This window comes from Wolffia australiana, chromosome 11 (assembly GCF_029677425.1).
Source record: "Wolffia australiana isolate 7733 chromosome 11, ASM2967742v1".
NCBI lineage: Eukaryota > Viridiplantae > Streptophyta > Magnoliopsida > Alismatales > Araceae > Wolffia > Wolffia australiana.
In genome coordinates, this window is record NC_135845.1 from 13,045,499 (window position 1) to 13,060,000 (window position 14,502).

The 14,502-nt window shown below is 45.3% G+C and overlaps 2 protein-coding genes across 4 annotated transcripts in view; one reads left to right on the top strand and one right to left on the bottom strand.

The window, feature by feature from the left end:
• The first annotated feature begins 7,004 nt into the window (after positions 1 to 7,004).
• Positions 7,005 to 8,636, top strand: LOC144709614 (uncharacterized). Its single transcript, XM_078583190.1, has 3 exons — positions 7,005 to 7,265; positions 7,356 to 7,762; positions 8,127 to 8,636. The coding sequence occupies exons 1-3, from the start codon at positions 7,101 to 7,103 to the stop codon at positions 8,566 to 8,568; spliced, it is 1,014 nt and encodes a 337-aa protein (XP_078439316.1). The 5' UTR covers positions 7,005 to 7,100; the 3' UTR covers positions 8,569 to 8,636.
• The window catches only part of LOC144709613 (homeobox-DDT domain protein RLT2-like), a 7,511-nt gene continuing 1,587 nt past the window's right edge, over positions 8,579 to 14,502 (bottom strand). Inside the window, exons 4-20 of one of the 3 annotated variants that reach the window (XM_078583189.1) lie at positions 14,376 to 14,434; positions 13,919 to 14,286; positions 13,801 to 13,849; positions 13,637 to 13,726; positions 13,385 to 13,549; positions 13,056 to 13,278; positions 12,827 to 12,933; positions 12,540 to 12,626; positions 12,284 to 12,436; positions 12,054 to 12,209; positions 11,767 to 11,976; positions 11,127 to 11,696; positions 10,407 to 10,853; positions 9,895 to 10,344; positions 9,715 to 9,819; positions 9,398 to 9,640; positions 8,579 to 9,334 (exon numbers count right to left, since the gene is read on the bottom strand). In XM_078583189.1, coding sequence (XP_078439315.1) covers positions 8,633 to 9,334; positions 9,398 to 9,640; positions 9,715 to 9,819; positions 9,895 to 10,344; positions 10,407 to 10,853; positions 11,127 to 11,696; positions 11,767 to 11,976; positions 12,054 to 12,209; positions 12,284 to 12,436; positions 12,540 to 12,626; positions 12,827 to 12,933; positions 13,056 to 13,278; positions 13,385 to 13,549; positions 13,637 to 13,726; positions 13,801 to 13,849; positions 13,919 to 14,286; positions 14,376 to 14,434 — 4,184 coding nt within the window. In that variant the 3' untranslated portion in view covers positions 8,579 to 8,632. Of the gene's footprint in view, positions 9,335 to 9,397; positions 9,641 to 9,714; positions 9,820 to 9,894; positions 10,345 to 10,406; positions 10,854 to 11,126; positions 11,697 to 11,766; positions 11,977 to 12,053; positions 12,210 to 12,283; positions 12,437 to 12,539; positions 12,627 to 12,826; positions 12,934 to 13,055; positions 13,279 to 13,384; positions 13,550 to 13,636; positions 13,727 to 13,800; positions 13,850 to 13,918; positions 14,287 to 14,375; positions 14,441 to 14,502 lie in introns of all 3 variants that reach the window. The other 2 variants (XM_078583188.1, XM_078583187.1) reach the window with 2 other exon arrangements.

Sequence of the window (14,502 nt, forward strand, 5' to 3'; positions counted from 1 at the left end):
GAGTGATAAAGATAGGGAGATAGAAAGATTGAATTAGGGGGATGTAAAGAAGTCATTGACTTGTGTCAGCGATTAAGAATCTACCTTTTCAACAGACAATGAATTTTCCAGCTCTCTGCTCCGCTGACTTTCTGAGAAAATTTTAAATTGTGTTTTAAAAAATACAAACGGCAACTTCAAAACCAAAGCAAGTCGCATGCTTGAATGAACATAACAAGGAGTTAAATGAAATGCAGAATTTTTATAAATTAATTTTTTGGCCAAAAAATGAAGGATAATTGGTATTGAATAATCTTGGAACCTCATCCTATTAAATAGAGGAATGGAGATGGGGAGATTGAGAGATAGAAATAGGGAGATAGAGAGAGAGAGTAGACAGTGATCCAGATAGGGAGATAGAGAGATTGAGATTGGGAGATAGATAAATAGAGAGAATAACAGTCCAGACCCAAAATAGCTTCAATGATGCCAACATTGCATACGCGGATCAACTTCAAAATATCATCAGAGTTAACTCAGATAACCACTGATGCTAGATCAAAGAGACATTCTATTTGCAAAAAAATGATGGAGAACCAATGGGGAAGACGACATACTGCTTGACAGAGAAACTCCTCTTGGCGGAAGCGGTCCCCGACTGACGGAGAATCAATGGAGAAGAAGGAACTCAAAGTAGAACTTGACCTGGCAAGAGCTCTCTCCACCTGGCAAGAGCATTCGACCTGGCAAGTGCTCGATGGAAAATTAATGAGATGAGCATTCGACTTCGACCTGATGGGGAATCCTTAGAGAAGTAAGCTCTTAGAAGTTCAAATTTAGAAACTATTTTCCGCCACCAGTGATGGTGACGGTGACATGATGGGATGACGCTGGAGGGACACGTGACGGGATGTGATGGTTTTTTTTCAAAATCCTGGGACGTGTGACGTGACTGTGACTTGACGAACATATCATCACGTCACCGTCCTTCATTAGACGTCATCCGTCCCATCATGTCCGAGACGTCACGTCCCAGACTTGTCGTTCCCTAATCGAGAGGGGAGGAAAGGGCAAGGCGAGGTAGAAGCTCCTAGGGTAGGAGAGTAGAAACGAGAATGGTTCCACGAAAGGTCAAATGGATGAATCAGGGATCAACCAGGGACAAGCCTCTTGAAGATGCAATGAAGTGTTTATGAGCACGGGGATAGGGATTGTTGAAGACTAGAAGAGAACCGAATGAAAAAGGTAGGGATCAGATTGGGCGGGTGTTGGCTTAAGATCCAGTGAGACAATCACAAGGATAGGGGATTGCTGGACAGTCAATTAGACGCAACTCAGACAGGGAGGATTGAGATAGTGAGCCAAGATGCCAATCTTACCTTAAGTTTTGTCTGTGCTCGTAATGGGAGGGCTACATATATTTATAGAGAGGAGAAGAAATCTATCATATAGCTCAAAAGTGCCCCTAATGGGTTAAAATATTGAAGATACCCTTCAGGGTAAAGGATCCTATCAGTGTCCATGCTTCAGCGTGGTCATGTAATTTTTCATCTCATTACCTCTTCTTCACTGTCAGCGATATTCCTCAACTTTTCCTCTACATCGTAAAGCTTGTGGATGATGAATCCACATTCCTGAGTGTTTTCATGCAATTCTTGAGGAAGTCCCTGAAGGTTATTGGGCCATTGGAGATGTTAGCTAGACTAGTACATTACCCTTGAGGGTCACACACTCAAGATCTATGTGCTTTGGTAGATATACCTAAGTTGAGGATTTTTATCAAAAAATCTTGTCAAGAATAAATGTTAGGTTCAGGGGTTATAATTTGATGTATTAAAAATTATTTCCACTAGCAGAAGCATTAGATCATTTATAAAACATGTAATAGAATTAGTACCTTTTGTTGAACTTTTTTCACCCTTGACTTGCTTCCAAGGAGAGTTTCTTCAAGTCGATCAATTGCTCGGTCTCCAATGGTATCCACGCGACTAGAATGTTGTTCGATCTCCTCTCGTTGTTCACCACTCCTTGAAGATCTTGTGATTCTTCTAACCATCAAAGATTTGTGTGGAATCAATGGAGAAAATAGAGAAAGAAGAAAGGGGAGGGGGGGGGAACAGATATGGCTTGCATGGGCACCTAAAATGGGTGGCCCCCCTATTTATACTTATCTAAGATTTTTGATAGAAAACCTTGAAAATAAAGTATATCTTCCAACATCATTTTAGTCTTATGTGTGTGACCCAATAGGCCCATATACCATTCTAGTTAGTAACTTTATGGCCCAATAACATTTATTGACCTACCTTATTAATTAATTATATCAACATATAAATTAATTATTTAGAGGATCGACTTAACCCAAATCGATAGATTCAGTTTCCAGCCCATGGGGTGCCAAGCTACACCTCATGCTCTAGAAGATATTTAGTAGTCTTTTAACTCTCTTATGGAACCTTATCTGTCATTGGTTGTCGTAGATGTATAATCCTTCATCCGCGAAAGACTCCCGTATGACTTAGAGTACGGTTAATTATCAAACCCTAATCTTTCATTTGGTTAGTACAGATGCATAATGGGGATCATTGGAAAACATCTCCTCCAATATCCTTGTTACCCTAGCCAGGGATTTGGGTGCATCATATTCCTTGATTCAATCTCCTCTTATACTGAGGGTGAATGATCCCGTCTTAACCACATAATAATCTCTATAAAGTTCTTTCTATATCTGAGCTAAAACTTGTTTGAATTCCATGATTAGAGACTCGAAAGCCGCAGTCAAAGCATAGGCGTCGATCCACGAGATGTCCTCGGTGTCTCAGGTCAACAGATCACTGATACAACTGTCACATGAATCAACATGATTGACATTTAGGTATAATACCATTAAGTGATTCATACGGATCAATTTAGTGAACTCTTTCTCCAAAGAACACCCACCATCTATCATTAATGTCTCCACATTAATGGTCAAAAGATCAACCATTCTTATCAAATAAGTAAGATTAAATAGTGTTATTCTATCATGATAATTCGAAGTTCATCTCCATAATCCATTAAAAAGGAATGTTTAGAATACATGTTTAAAAATTAGTAGTCATTGTATTATGCTCTCATGATAATTCACTGAGTCATTGCATGTGTTCATGAACTTCACACCCGAATAATAATGAGCTAATATTCTATCAATGAAGTTATGAAAAACACGGTGGTGTGATTTGGCTTAACGGCCACATATTATCCATCAATAAATTGGGAAATGTCCACCCGTCTCCTCTCTTCTCACTTTTTGTCATCTACACTCTCGATGTGATCTAAAAGTATTACAATGACAATGGAGCAATAATGGAGATTGTCAAAATGAAGAAAAGTGAACTACATCAAGCAAAGCTTGATATTTCAAATGGTTCTCAGTCAACTGGATAAAATTGGATGAAGAAATAGTGAACTATTATTGGAATGAATTATACACCTCTATTAAAATCTGTAGTGAAACAAAACCAAAATATGCCGAAATGGGTTTCAAAATCCCACAATAAATTAGTGAGAAAGCAAACTCACTAATTTCTGTGTGAGAATTTTATCAATTTGATATGTTTAGAATGAGGACGAGATAAGAAATATGTAATTCAAAGTATTTGACTTTAACCTGCTAGTTTTCCTGATCTATGTTTTGACTTACTAAACTCAAAACATTTATCAATGAAGTATAATTTGAGTACTAATTATGTATTGAAATATTAGGAAGATGGGATTCCATTGAAGCCAAAATTATTTAAATTGGAAGTTTGATTATCCAGATATGGCTCTCAAAAGTCAACAACTCGTAAATTATGAGTTGCATGAGATGATGGTGGTAAAATGAAAATCTGGGGGGTTGAAGCTCAAGATAAATCCCAGTTTTGTATTCAAATAAATAAAAGTCAATAAAAATATATTGTGGCCAATATAATGGTATTTGGCTAACAATTAAGGTATAAATCCAGAGACAAACTTGAAGCAAATGAGAACAAAGAAAAGTTGGGGGAGAACAATAATAACTAAATCCAAGTCACTGTAATTTTATAACAAAATCAGGAAATTAACTCAATACAAATTAACAGCCACAATGATTATATCTTTCTGACCTAGAATCCCCAAAAATTAGGCCTTAAATGAAGAAAAAGGTTGCTAATTACCTTTTTCTTCAATTTGACAGGCTTTTGGCATGTTGATTATTCTCCCTTTCGATGGATTGAAAATATTTGTATACCACGACAAGCGTCACAAAGTAAAAATTTCAGATTTCTCTAATATTGAACACTGCCACATGACTACATGCTCACTTGATTGAAAAAATCTCATGTAATTTTTCCATGAAGAGAGAGAGTGGGACTTAAATGCACTCATATGAGCTAAAAAGAACTCAGACTTGTGTTTTGTAATTAGACTATCGAGATGGTGACGCATCATGCAACTGGACTGGCCATCGTGCCATCATCGGTAATTGAATCTTATTTCCTTGTATTTTGATTTTCCTGGACAAATCGGATCGGGCCACCATGTTTTGGGCCTCGTCCGTTATTTCCTTTTGTCTCCACGCTAATGTACATTAAGGGGAATCCTTGTCACGCAACGGATTTCTCCTAATTTCGGCCCACTTGGGCATCCTCCCTCTCCTATATAAAGGGATGGCATGCCAAAGGAAAGCCTTGGAGTTGATTCAATTTGAAAATGATTTTCCTCAATTGGCTCCCGCCTTCTCCCTTTGGGAGTTATCTTTACTGCATATTAGATAGTAGATCGTGAAGTCGCCTGACACGGCGCCCTGCCCACGTCGAGGGCAATCCGTGGAAGGAATTGTCTTCTCCGCGCCACCCCGTAGCCGTTTCTTGATCCTGTTTCCATGCAAGAATTTCCAAGGATCGCCAAGAACCTCCGTAATTATTTTCATGGAACTTGCCGCCACCACCATCACTGCCGCCGCCACCATCACTGCCGCTGCCGCCGCCATCGCCGCTGCCATCCACCTCTTCTTGCGGCCGCCCGCGCGCCTCTAGCGCCTGCTTGCACATAGCTCACACACCTGCCCGCGCTCGCGCGCGCGCCCCGCTCACATGCGCCTCGCGCGCCCACACCCGCATGCTCGCGCCCGCACCTTGCGCGCCCGCGTCCCGCTCCCGTCTTGTTGTCACCGTTGAACCGCCCTTCCAGTAGGTTCTTGATACCCCCATCATGGTCGCCGCCACTGCCGTTGCTGCTATTCCTGCCACTGCCGTGGACGACAACTCCACAACACCGTTGCCACCGCCACCGTAGTTGACAATACCACCACTGCCGCCGCCGCCAGCTGCCTCTCCTTGCGGCTGCCCGCGCGTCTCGAGTGCCTGCATGCGCACACCCGTGTGAGTGTACCCCGAGCGGCCCTCCCCCCGCGCTCGCGCCCGCATCCTGCGTGCTCGCGCCCCGCACACCCGCTCCTCGCACGCACGCTCCCCGCGCCGCCACCACCATCACTGCCGCCGCCACCATCGCTGCTGCCGCCACCATCGCTGTCGCTGCCGCCGCCATCGCCGCTGCCATCCACCTCTTCTTGTGGCCGTCCGCACGCCTCTAGCGCCTCTCCTCGCACGCACGCTCCCCGCGCGCCCGTGCCCCGTGCTCACTATTCCCCCCGTGGCTGTGGCCCAGTCTCACGCCCCCCCCCCCTCCTGTCCGCGCCCCCGAGCCTCATTGCCTACCGTCGCGCCAAACAGGTACTATCACTCCCCTCTCATTTCAGTATTATTACCTTCTACAGTGTCGTCTTCCACCATCAATTCTTCGCCATTTTAATATACAACACATAGGATAGCCACTCACGTCGAGGGATAGATCTATTTTCTTGTGGTTATGGCTAGATCATCTGATAAAGGTAGTTGTGGACGCCTTTGGGTCATTAACTCCTCGCGTCGTAGGTACTTTAGTGATCCTCACAGGTCATTGGGAGTTTGATCGTGACGATCCCCTTCCCAGAAATCTATTGAATTGTCTTTCTAGATCAGCAGTCTACCTTTACTTCTCAACGAGAGTTACTTTTTAAACACCCATTATTATCATCTGGTGTAATTTCTTGTCTTCTCTTGTGTTGTAACACGTGACGTTTGATCCTGGCGTCACTGTGTTACATCAAAGAGTGGGAGTTAAGTGCATTCATATGAGCTAAAAAGAACTCAAACGCGTGTTTTGTTAAACAAAATTAGACTATCGAGATGGTGACGCATCTTGCAACTGGAGTGGCCATGTTGCGCACATCATGGGATTCTTAGCATTTTCCTCTGTGAAATAAGCTTAGACACTAGGTCTCCATCTAATGTATCACATTCTTCCACTCTTCCCTACATAGAAAATTTTCGTGTTCAAAGGAAGTATATAATAATTGCATCATATATTGTTGGCGGCATAGACGCAAAAGATGTTCCTATAGGCCCATGCAAATAATTTTGATTTTCCTGCCTTCTTAATTCCTGAAAATTTATAAAATCTAGCAATTTCTATAACTTTGAAATTTCATCTATTTTAATTTACAAGGCTCTTTAAATTAGATTTTCTATACTGGTTTCTAAATTTAATCCTCTTTCAAGTTGAGTATAAGTCCACTCAATTCACGAACTATTGTTATCCTAACTCAGCTGACCTCTCTATAAAATTGATATTTAAAACATTATAGGTCCTAACTATTTCCATAGCTTAATTAGGTCTTGATCATTATCCAAATACAGTCACTCCTAATACAGCACATCATAAGTTTCTAAATTGCATCGTTTCTAAACCTAGATTTTGTATGCCCAACATAGCATGTGCATGAATATTCGATCAACTGTTTTCCTAAGTAGCATGGTTCAGAGTTAATCAAAACTACAGTTTGAAAATATAAATATATAATCCAATATCTAACGATCATAGGCCAGGAAGAGTGATCCAGTACACGTGGCTGCTGACGTGGAATGGAGTCGTTGGGATGTTTCTAGAAAGTTCTACAGTCTTCCAAGAAGGTCGAGGCGACACTCAAACAAGCTTCTTCGTCGATCCGCGAAGGAGCGGGGGCGGCGATTTGCCGGAGAAGAAGAAGAAGAAGATCGAGCAAATTGCGCGAGCGAACGATGGGCGCTGATTACTACAAGATCTTGCAAGTGGACAAGAACGCCAAGGAAGACGATCTGAAGAGGGCCTATCGCAAGCTCGCCATGAAATGGCATCCCGACAAGAACCCCAACAACAAGAAAGAGGCGGAGGCCAAATTCAAGCAGATCTCGGAGGCCTACGATGTGACTATATGATTTCGCTGATTTTGGCGTTCTTTTGATTGCGGATTGATCATAAGATTTTGAGATTTTGTTTTTCTTACGATTGGTTAGGTTTTGAGCGATCCGCAGAAGCGCGCCGTGTACGATCAAATGGGGGAGGAGGGGCTGAAAGGGCAGGCGGCGTCGCCGGGGGCCGGCGGGATGCCGTTTTACACCGCTGGAGACAGTTCGGGATTCAGATTCAATCCGAGGAGCGCGGACGACGTATTTCAAGAATTCTTTGGGTTTCCGAGCCCGTTCCAGGGAATGGGGAGCGGGAGAGGATCGAGATTTCACGGAGGAGCGTCGTCGATGTTCGGCGAAGATGTGTTTGGTCAGATGCGGCATCATCATCATCATCAACAACAACAACGGAAAGCTAATCCGATCGAGAGGCAGTTGCCTTGCACCCTGGAAGAACTGTTCAAGGGGACAACGAAGAAGATGAAGATCTCCAGGGAAATCACCGATTCCAGCGGGTGAGTGATCCGTTTTTCATGCCGTTTTTATTTGATTGAAGTTTCTGTTCTTGCCTATGATTCAATTCAAGTTAGTTAATGGGCCAATGTCTTAATGATGATGATGGCAAGGATGTTGAGAATGAGCATGGGAATAAATCTTGATGATTATGATGATGAGGATGAGCATGAAGATGACAATGCTCGTCTTCACAGACAACACTGAACTTTATAGTTTGTGTTTTCATGATTATGATGATTATTATCTCAATGGGAAGCATTAAAATTAAGGGTTTGGACGATGATTATTGAGAATTTGCTATGGTCTGTGTCACAATGATGATGACGAAAGATGATTAAGATTTGCTGATATTGAATGGTGCAGGAGGACGATGCCAGTGGAGGAGATACTGGAGATAGAGATAAAGCCAGGGTGGAAGAAGGGCACAAAGCTAACATACCCAGAGAAGGGAAACGAGCAGCCCAACATCATCCCAGCAGATCTCATCTTCATCATAGATGAGAAGCCGCATGAACGGTTTACCCGTAACGGCAACGACCTCGTCGTCAAACTGAACATATCCCTGGCCGAGGCCCTCACAGGGTACACGGCGCAGGTCACCACACTTGACGGCCGCTTCGTCTCCGTGTCCATCCACAACATTATCCATCCAAACTACGAGGAGGTCGTGCCAAATGAGGGCATGCCCATCCCCAAGGACCCCTCCCGCCACGGCAACCTCCGCTTCGCCTTCTCCGTGACCTTCCCTATTCATCTCTCCATGGAACAGCGGACCGCCATTGCCCGCATTCTTTCTTCCTCCTGACCTCCATGAATTTGTCATCATCAACATCATCATCATCATCACTACATCAATTTGATTTTCGTGATTAATCGTCGCTGTACTCAGACGAGTAGGACACAGCATCGTCCTCGTCAAGATCTTCATCTCTGATTGGGTCGTCTTCCTCTGCTTCATCATCTCGGCTACCCATGCCATCATCCTCGTCGTCGTCACTGATGTCGTCATCGTCTTCGCTGTCTTCAAGGTCTTGCTGGGCTGCCTCATCGGCAAATCCTGGCTGGTAGTCTTCGTACTCCGACGAGTGCTCATCGTCATCTTCATCTATCCCAGCCACCACCGCCGCTGGCGTGATCCAGTCCTCTTCGTCGGAAGAGCTGGGAGACTCGGGCGGCGCTGATGTCACCCTGGCAGAGGCGCCGCGGGGGTACTCTGCCGGCTGGGCCCGCGCTCTGCCGCGGCGGCCCCGCTTGCCTCTCCCACGACTGCGGCCGCGCCCACGCCCCCGCCTTGCGACAGGTGGCACGAGCATCTTCTCGCCATTGGCATTCAATTCATCAGCAAATAGGGATGGCCTGGAGATGCCTAAACTCCTCCTGCCACCGGCACGCCCTCTGCCACCGCCACGCCCTCGGGATCCCCTGCCACGTCCTCGGCCACTACTGCTGGAGCGCATCTCCGGCCATCCTATTCCCTCTAGCAAGGGCTGGTGATAGTTGACGATGCCGGGCAAATCTGTCGCATCCCCCTCGTGGGAGCTCCTCATGAAGGCATACGTAGACGCCGCGCTCTGCGCCACAGGAAGACCGTAATCATCTTCATCGTCATTAGGGCCGGAAGCTTGAGTGCTTACCATCAAGTCCCCGGGCTCGGGGTCCCTCTGAGGATCGAGTTTCTGTTGCAGCACAAAGGAAACGGCGGCATCCAACTCCATGAGCCGCAGCCCCACCGCGGCTGTGGTGAGGGGGATCCAGGGAACTGCGCCGACCGGTTCAGACGACAGCGGCTTGTCCCCACTGCCGAGCAACTCAGCTGCCGTCTCGTAGCTTGACGAGAGATGATCCCTCAACATGGCCCGTTCTAACCGGGTCAACACCTAGAACAAACAATGAACCCCCTCGTGAGATGTTGACTCGACGTGCTCAATCGAGAAACGTCATTGCCTTATACCTGGAGAAGGTCATCCGGAGTTGACGAAGATCGCAGCTTCTGGGCCCACAATTCTCGACTCTCCTCGGTCCACGTCTCTTGCAGGGCCTCCAGGGGAATTGAGACCTACAACACGTTGATTTAAGCATAGAGCGACTATTTCAAATAAAAAAGGGAAAAAGGAACCGGAAAAGGATTCACCTCGAGGAGCGAGAGGAGGGCCTTGAGCAGTTGGATCCTCACGGGGTGGTGTAAGAGGAGGTTTGACTCGCCGCCAGAACCATGGTCAACTTCTTTGCCTCTCTTCTTCTCGTATTTGATTATGCGAAGGGCTGAAGAACCCAAACAAGCCCTCCACAACCAGCGCTGGAGATCGTTATACCTGGCCAAGGCGCCGGTTTTCTCCGCTCCGCTGCGTCCCAGCTCAATCCTGAACGACGTGGATGCGTCCGCAAGGTCAGATCCCGGGCAAGAGACCACGCTCCTCGGGCTGCCGCTGCACTCTTCGGACAACGACGCGACATCTCCAGAGACGCGTCGGGTCTGCTTCAGCGCCTCCTTGAACGGTACCTCCATTTTTGCCAGCACCGAGTGAAGGTAAGACTCCCTGATCCCGCGGGTGTCCAGCGAGGCCACAAGCGCATCAAATGCCTGCCCAATTACAATATATGTCATAAAATGGAATTCATGCAATAAAATAAATTGACAAGTACCTCTTCGGAGTCGATGAGTCTCCAGAGTCCGTCTTTGGACTCAAAGAAGATTCTTCCGGCGCCGGGATCATCCCTGGAAGCAGAGGCAACGAATTGCCAGTATCGATTCCGGCGCCGATCCTGGCCCAGAGGCAGAGATCGATACACGTACATCTCCTCAGCCCGGTGCCCTATGTAAGACTTGAGCTGTGACCTTGACTTCTCCGCTGCCACAGCATGCTGTTGTTGAATTGGGGTACCGTCGTTGCCACTGTTATGGTTGGCCGTCGAAGCCTCCTGCGCCACTGGATTTCGATCCAGCAGTTCATTATCTGAGCCGTCATTCGCACCACCGACAAAAGAAGAGTAATGGAGCTTGGTCATGTGCTCTTCCTTCATCCGCCTCTTGTCCAGCTGTGCCTCAGCCCACATCTGCTTCTTAAGGGCGGTGGCTGCTTCCAAACGCTCCTGAAGAGTTTTCATAGAGGTCAGTCAAGTCTCAGCAAGTGTTTGCAGTCATATCATTTGTTTTCATCCAGATGATGATGATGAGTTTGTCATCGTCATCATCCTTCGTGCATATATTGTCAATGGATGATGAATAGGACATCATCCTCACCATTGGTCTGCTGATAGGATGACGATGACAACTTCATCCTCATTATTCTGAGCACCTATAAGAAAGAACACTGATGATTTGCCTTAATTAACCTGAGTGTAGCTGCGGAAAAAAAGGCAAACCTCAAGAACAATACGGATGGAGTTTCCTTCAAGGGCAACACTGATGAGGGAGACGAGGGCATGAAGGCGTTCCTCGACGCTGAGGTCGGAGTACTCTCCTTCCATCAATCCTTCCACCCACATCTCTCCAGTGTTGCTCTCGTCGATCTCCGTGTCTGATTGGGCAGTGATGGCAGATATCGCATCAACTTTCCTGTCAACGCGGCCATTGACAAGTGGGTCCTGGTCATCTTTGATTGAGTTCTCTGTCATGGCAACAAGGTCTTGGTCGTCAACTTCAAGGTCTTCAGCACCATCGCTTTCAGAGTCCTCGTCTCTCTCCACTTCGTCTGCCTCCTCGGCATCCTTCTCTGCTTCTTCCGAGTCAGAGAGCCCAGTTTCAAAAGCCCTGATTTTCTCCCTGGCAGCCATTAATATATCTTCGGCATCAGCAGGGTTTTTTCTGAACTGAGGCTTTACGCAGTAGGTTGAGGGAGCAGTTCTTTCGAACAGCTTGCCATCCCTGGACAGAGCAGCGGCTATGGATGCTTCCGGCGTTTTACTCGTTGTCAGATCTCGTAAACCGGATCTCTGCAAAAAAAAGACAATTCTTTCGTCAATCATGAATTTTGCGCCTCATCAACTTTTTTAAGGAACAAACCTGAATTTTGTCAGCAACTTCTAGGATAGTCAAACCCCTGCTTCCTTCTAGGGATAGAACGTGGAAGGCAGCGAATTTGACTGTTCCAGGGGTCAATCGATGCCGAGATCTGCGCAGGTGCGAGAACCCTCTGTCTCTCATCATTGCAACAGCATTCTCCACGGCTGAGCCATTTCTCAGGGTAGAGATGATATCTTCCCCATCGTGACCCTTCTCAATTCAAAAAGTAAAATAGTTCAGTTCCACGACAGTAATAATTGCTTTAAATTGATTTGATGAAAAACTACCTCGTTGTCATCACGAAAAAACGGCCGTCCAATTTGTCTTTTCTTCAATTTTGGCCCGAAGCCTGCGGAGATGGCGAATTGCCGCAGGATTTCCGGCCATGTTAGTGGGCCCAAATGCAATTGCCAACTTCGTATATCAAAGCCCCAAGCATAAGCCTATACAAGAAGAGTGAATTTCAATCTCAACAGTCTCATGAAAAGGAAAGAAAGAAAAGAAAAGAAAGTCTTACCCCTTCAACAACGTGTGGATGTCCTCCTATAGGATTTGCAGCACTGCTTTGGTTGGCGCCTGCTGAGACAGCAGGCGTCCTTGCAACATCCTCGATGTCTTTGATAATGGATTTGAGAAGGGAAATATGAATTTCTCCGAGCAATCTTGGATCCTAAAAAAAAGAGAAAAAAGCATATCAAAACTCCTCCTGATAAACCATTTCCAAGCATTACTCTTCTCCTATGAATTGGACAATGTAAAACAAAAGTACTTACGTAATCGTGGAAGGCTTGGACAAACTCGTCAAGGGTGAATGGCCACAGCCCGAGAACATCGGCAAAGGTAATCAGAAACTTCCACACCTTCAAGCGAACCAAATATATTTTTTGCTAAGAGAATAAATCTTCAAGACAGTCGAGAGAAATAATAAAGTTTCCAATAAAATTGGAGTATTGTAGAAATTTCCTAGATAGGTTCTAAAACATGGTTTAAGCCTCCACTAGTTCATCCGTCTCGCCCGATATTCAAGAAAAAATGGCAAAAGTGAAAGAACAGCACATACCATGAGAAGATTCCCCACGTTATCTTCAGACTCCGACCATGGTTGAATTGCAAATGGCTTTCTAAAATGTTGGCGCACGGAAATTGGAGGGAACGGACTTAAAGTATCTGAGGCATTCAATTACTTAATATTATTTTGAAAAATCATAAATGTTTTAAAATCAAGATTTTATCATGAATTATTTGAAATCTACGAGTCCTGTAGAGCAGCTAGAAAACTTTATCAATACCTCTGAGATTATCCATGTTCTGTAGTGCATCACTATCAAGGTGAATAATCGAGGACAATCCTTTCTTTGACGCAGCCAGTTCCATAAGCTCTAATCGTTCGTCTTCAATGAGTTCCATGTATTCCCTAGCCATTCGGCGGGCCGCAGCTCTTTCATGGGCAGCTTTGATCCTCGCAGCCTCCTTCTCCCTGCGCATTTCTTCTTTCCGCCTTATTTTTTCTGCCTGAAACCAATATAAAAGCAATCTACCCATCAGTTCCTTTATTACAATTAAAATAAAAACAGTTATTTTGATTTTAATGGTAATAAACAGCGTAGGAGGCACATACACGACGATTTTCTTTCTGAAGGAATTTCTCTCTTCTTTCATTCTCACGCCTCTGCTCGCGGAGAAATCTCTCCTCCTCTCGTTGTCTTTCACGGATCAGCCTTTCTTCTTCCTTCCTTCTCTCCCTGTCATGTCTCTCCATCTCTTTCCGCATCTGCTCTTCCCTCTAATAACCAACGCAAAGGAAAGTTAAAAAATCAGAATGTCAGCCACAAAAAAACATTAAAAATTAAAAACTAGACTAAGATGCCACCTTCCGCCGGAGAACATCTTGTTTCTCAAGCTCTCGCCTGATTCGTTTCTCATGCGCTTCAACTTCCTTGGCAATTCTAGCCTCGTCCCCCTGTTTATGATACATCACCATCCATCAGACACATCAATTAACAAAAGAATCACTTCAAGAACGAGAAAGCTTACCTTGCGCTTCTTGTCTGGGCGCAAGACGTCATCTTCTTGATTAATTCTCCTATCACATGAAAAGATAGATGAGGGATAAACAGAAAAAATTCAGGCACAATAAGCCACAGAATCGTACTCTGAGCCAGAAGCATAGGTGTGATGCCTTCCGTGTTGAGCGACGTACGCAGAACTCGAAGTTTGCCCTTGCAGAGCATAACTTTGGGTGATATGGTCATTACCATGGATGTACGGGGCCGGGGTCGACAATGGCGAAACCCTATCAACGGGCGAGTCATAGAAATGAGAAGATGCGATCTTTTCATAGGATTCTGATCGGACGGTTGGCTGCTCAGGAAGAAATTGATATTCTTGGAGAGCTCTGTGACCAGTTGCTTGAGAGTGAACTATAAGCGAGCCGGCGGCTGCGGCCTTTCGCTTACCCCCCGAGGGGCCAGACGAAGCTGGCAAGAAGCAGTGCTCCATGTTGGGTAAGAGTGGTGCGGTCTTCAGGAAGAAAATAAATTTGATTGATTTGAGAATAAAATTCTAAAAATAATTCCGAACAATAGCCTCAAAATATGAAGAACACCCACCTTTGACGACTTTGGCTCACGCCTATCATAGAGACGTCCCATTTGACTATGCTGTCCTGCTGCTTCTGACAGCAGAAAGATAATCTATTTATTTCTATCACAGCTGGTTAAATCAAATTAAAAAACG

What these genes read in the sequence shown, in the direction of transcription:
- LOC144709614 (XM_078583190.1), top strand. Translation starts at nt 7,101, where the DNA reads ATGGGCGCTGATTACTACAAGATCTTGCAAGTGGACAAGAACGCCAAG. An exon ending in AGATCTCGGAGGCCTACGAT is followed by an intron (nt 7,266 to 7,355) that starts GTGACTATATGA and finishes ACGATTGGTTAG; the next exon opens with GTTTTGAGCGATCCGCAGAA. An exon ending in GAAATCACCGATTCCAGCGG is followed by an intron (nt 7,763 to 8,126) that starts GTGAGTGATCCG and finishes TGAATGGTGCAG; the next exon opens with GAGGACGATGCCAGTGGAGG.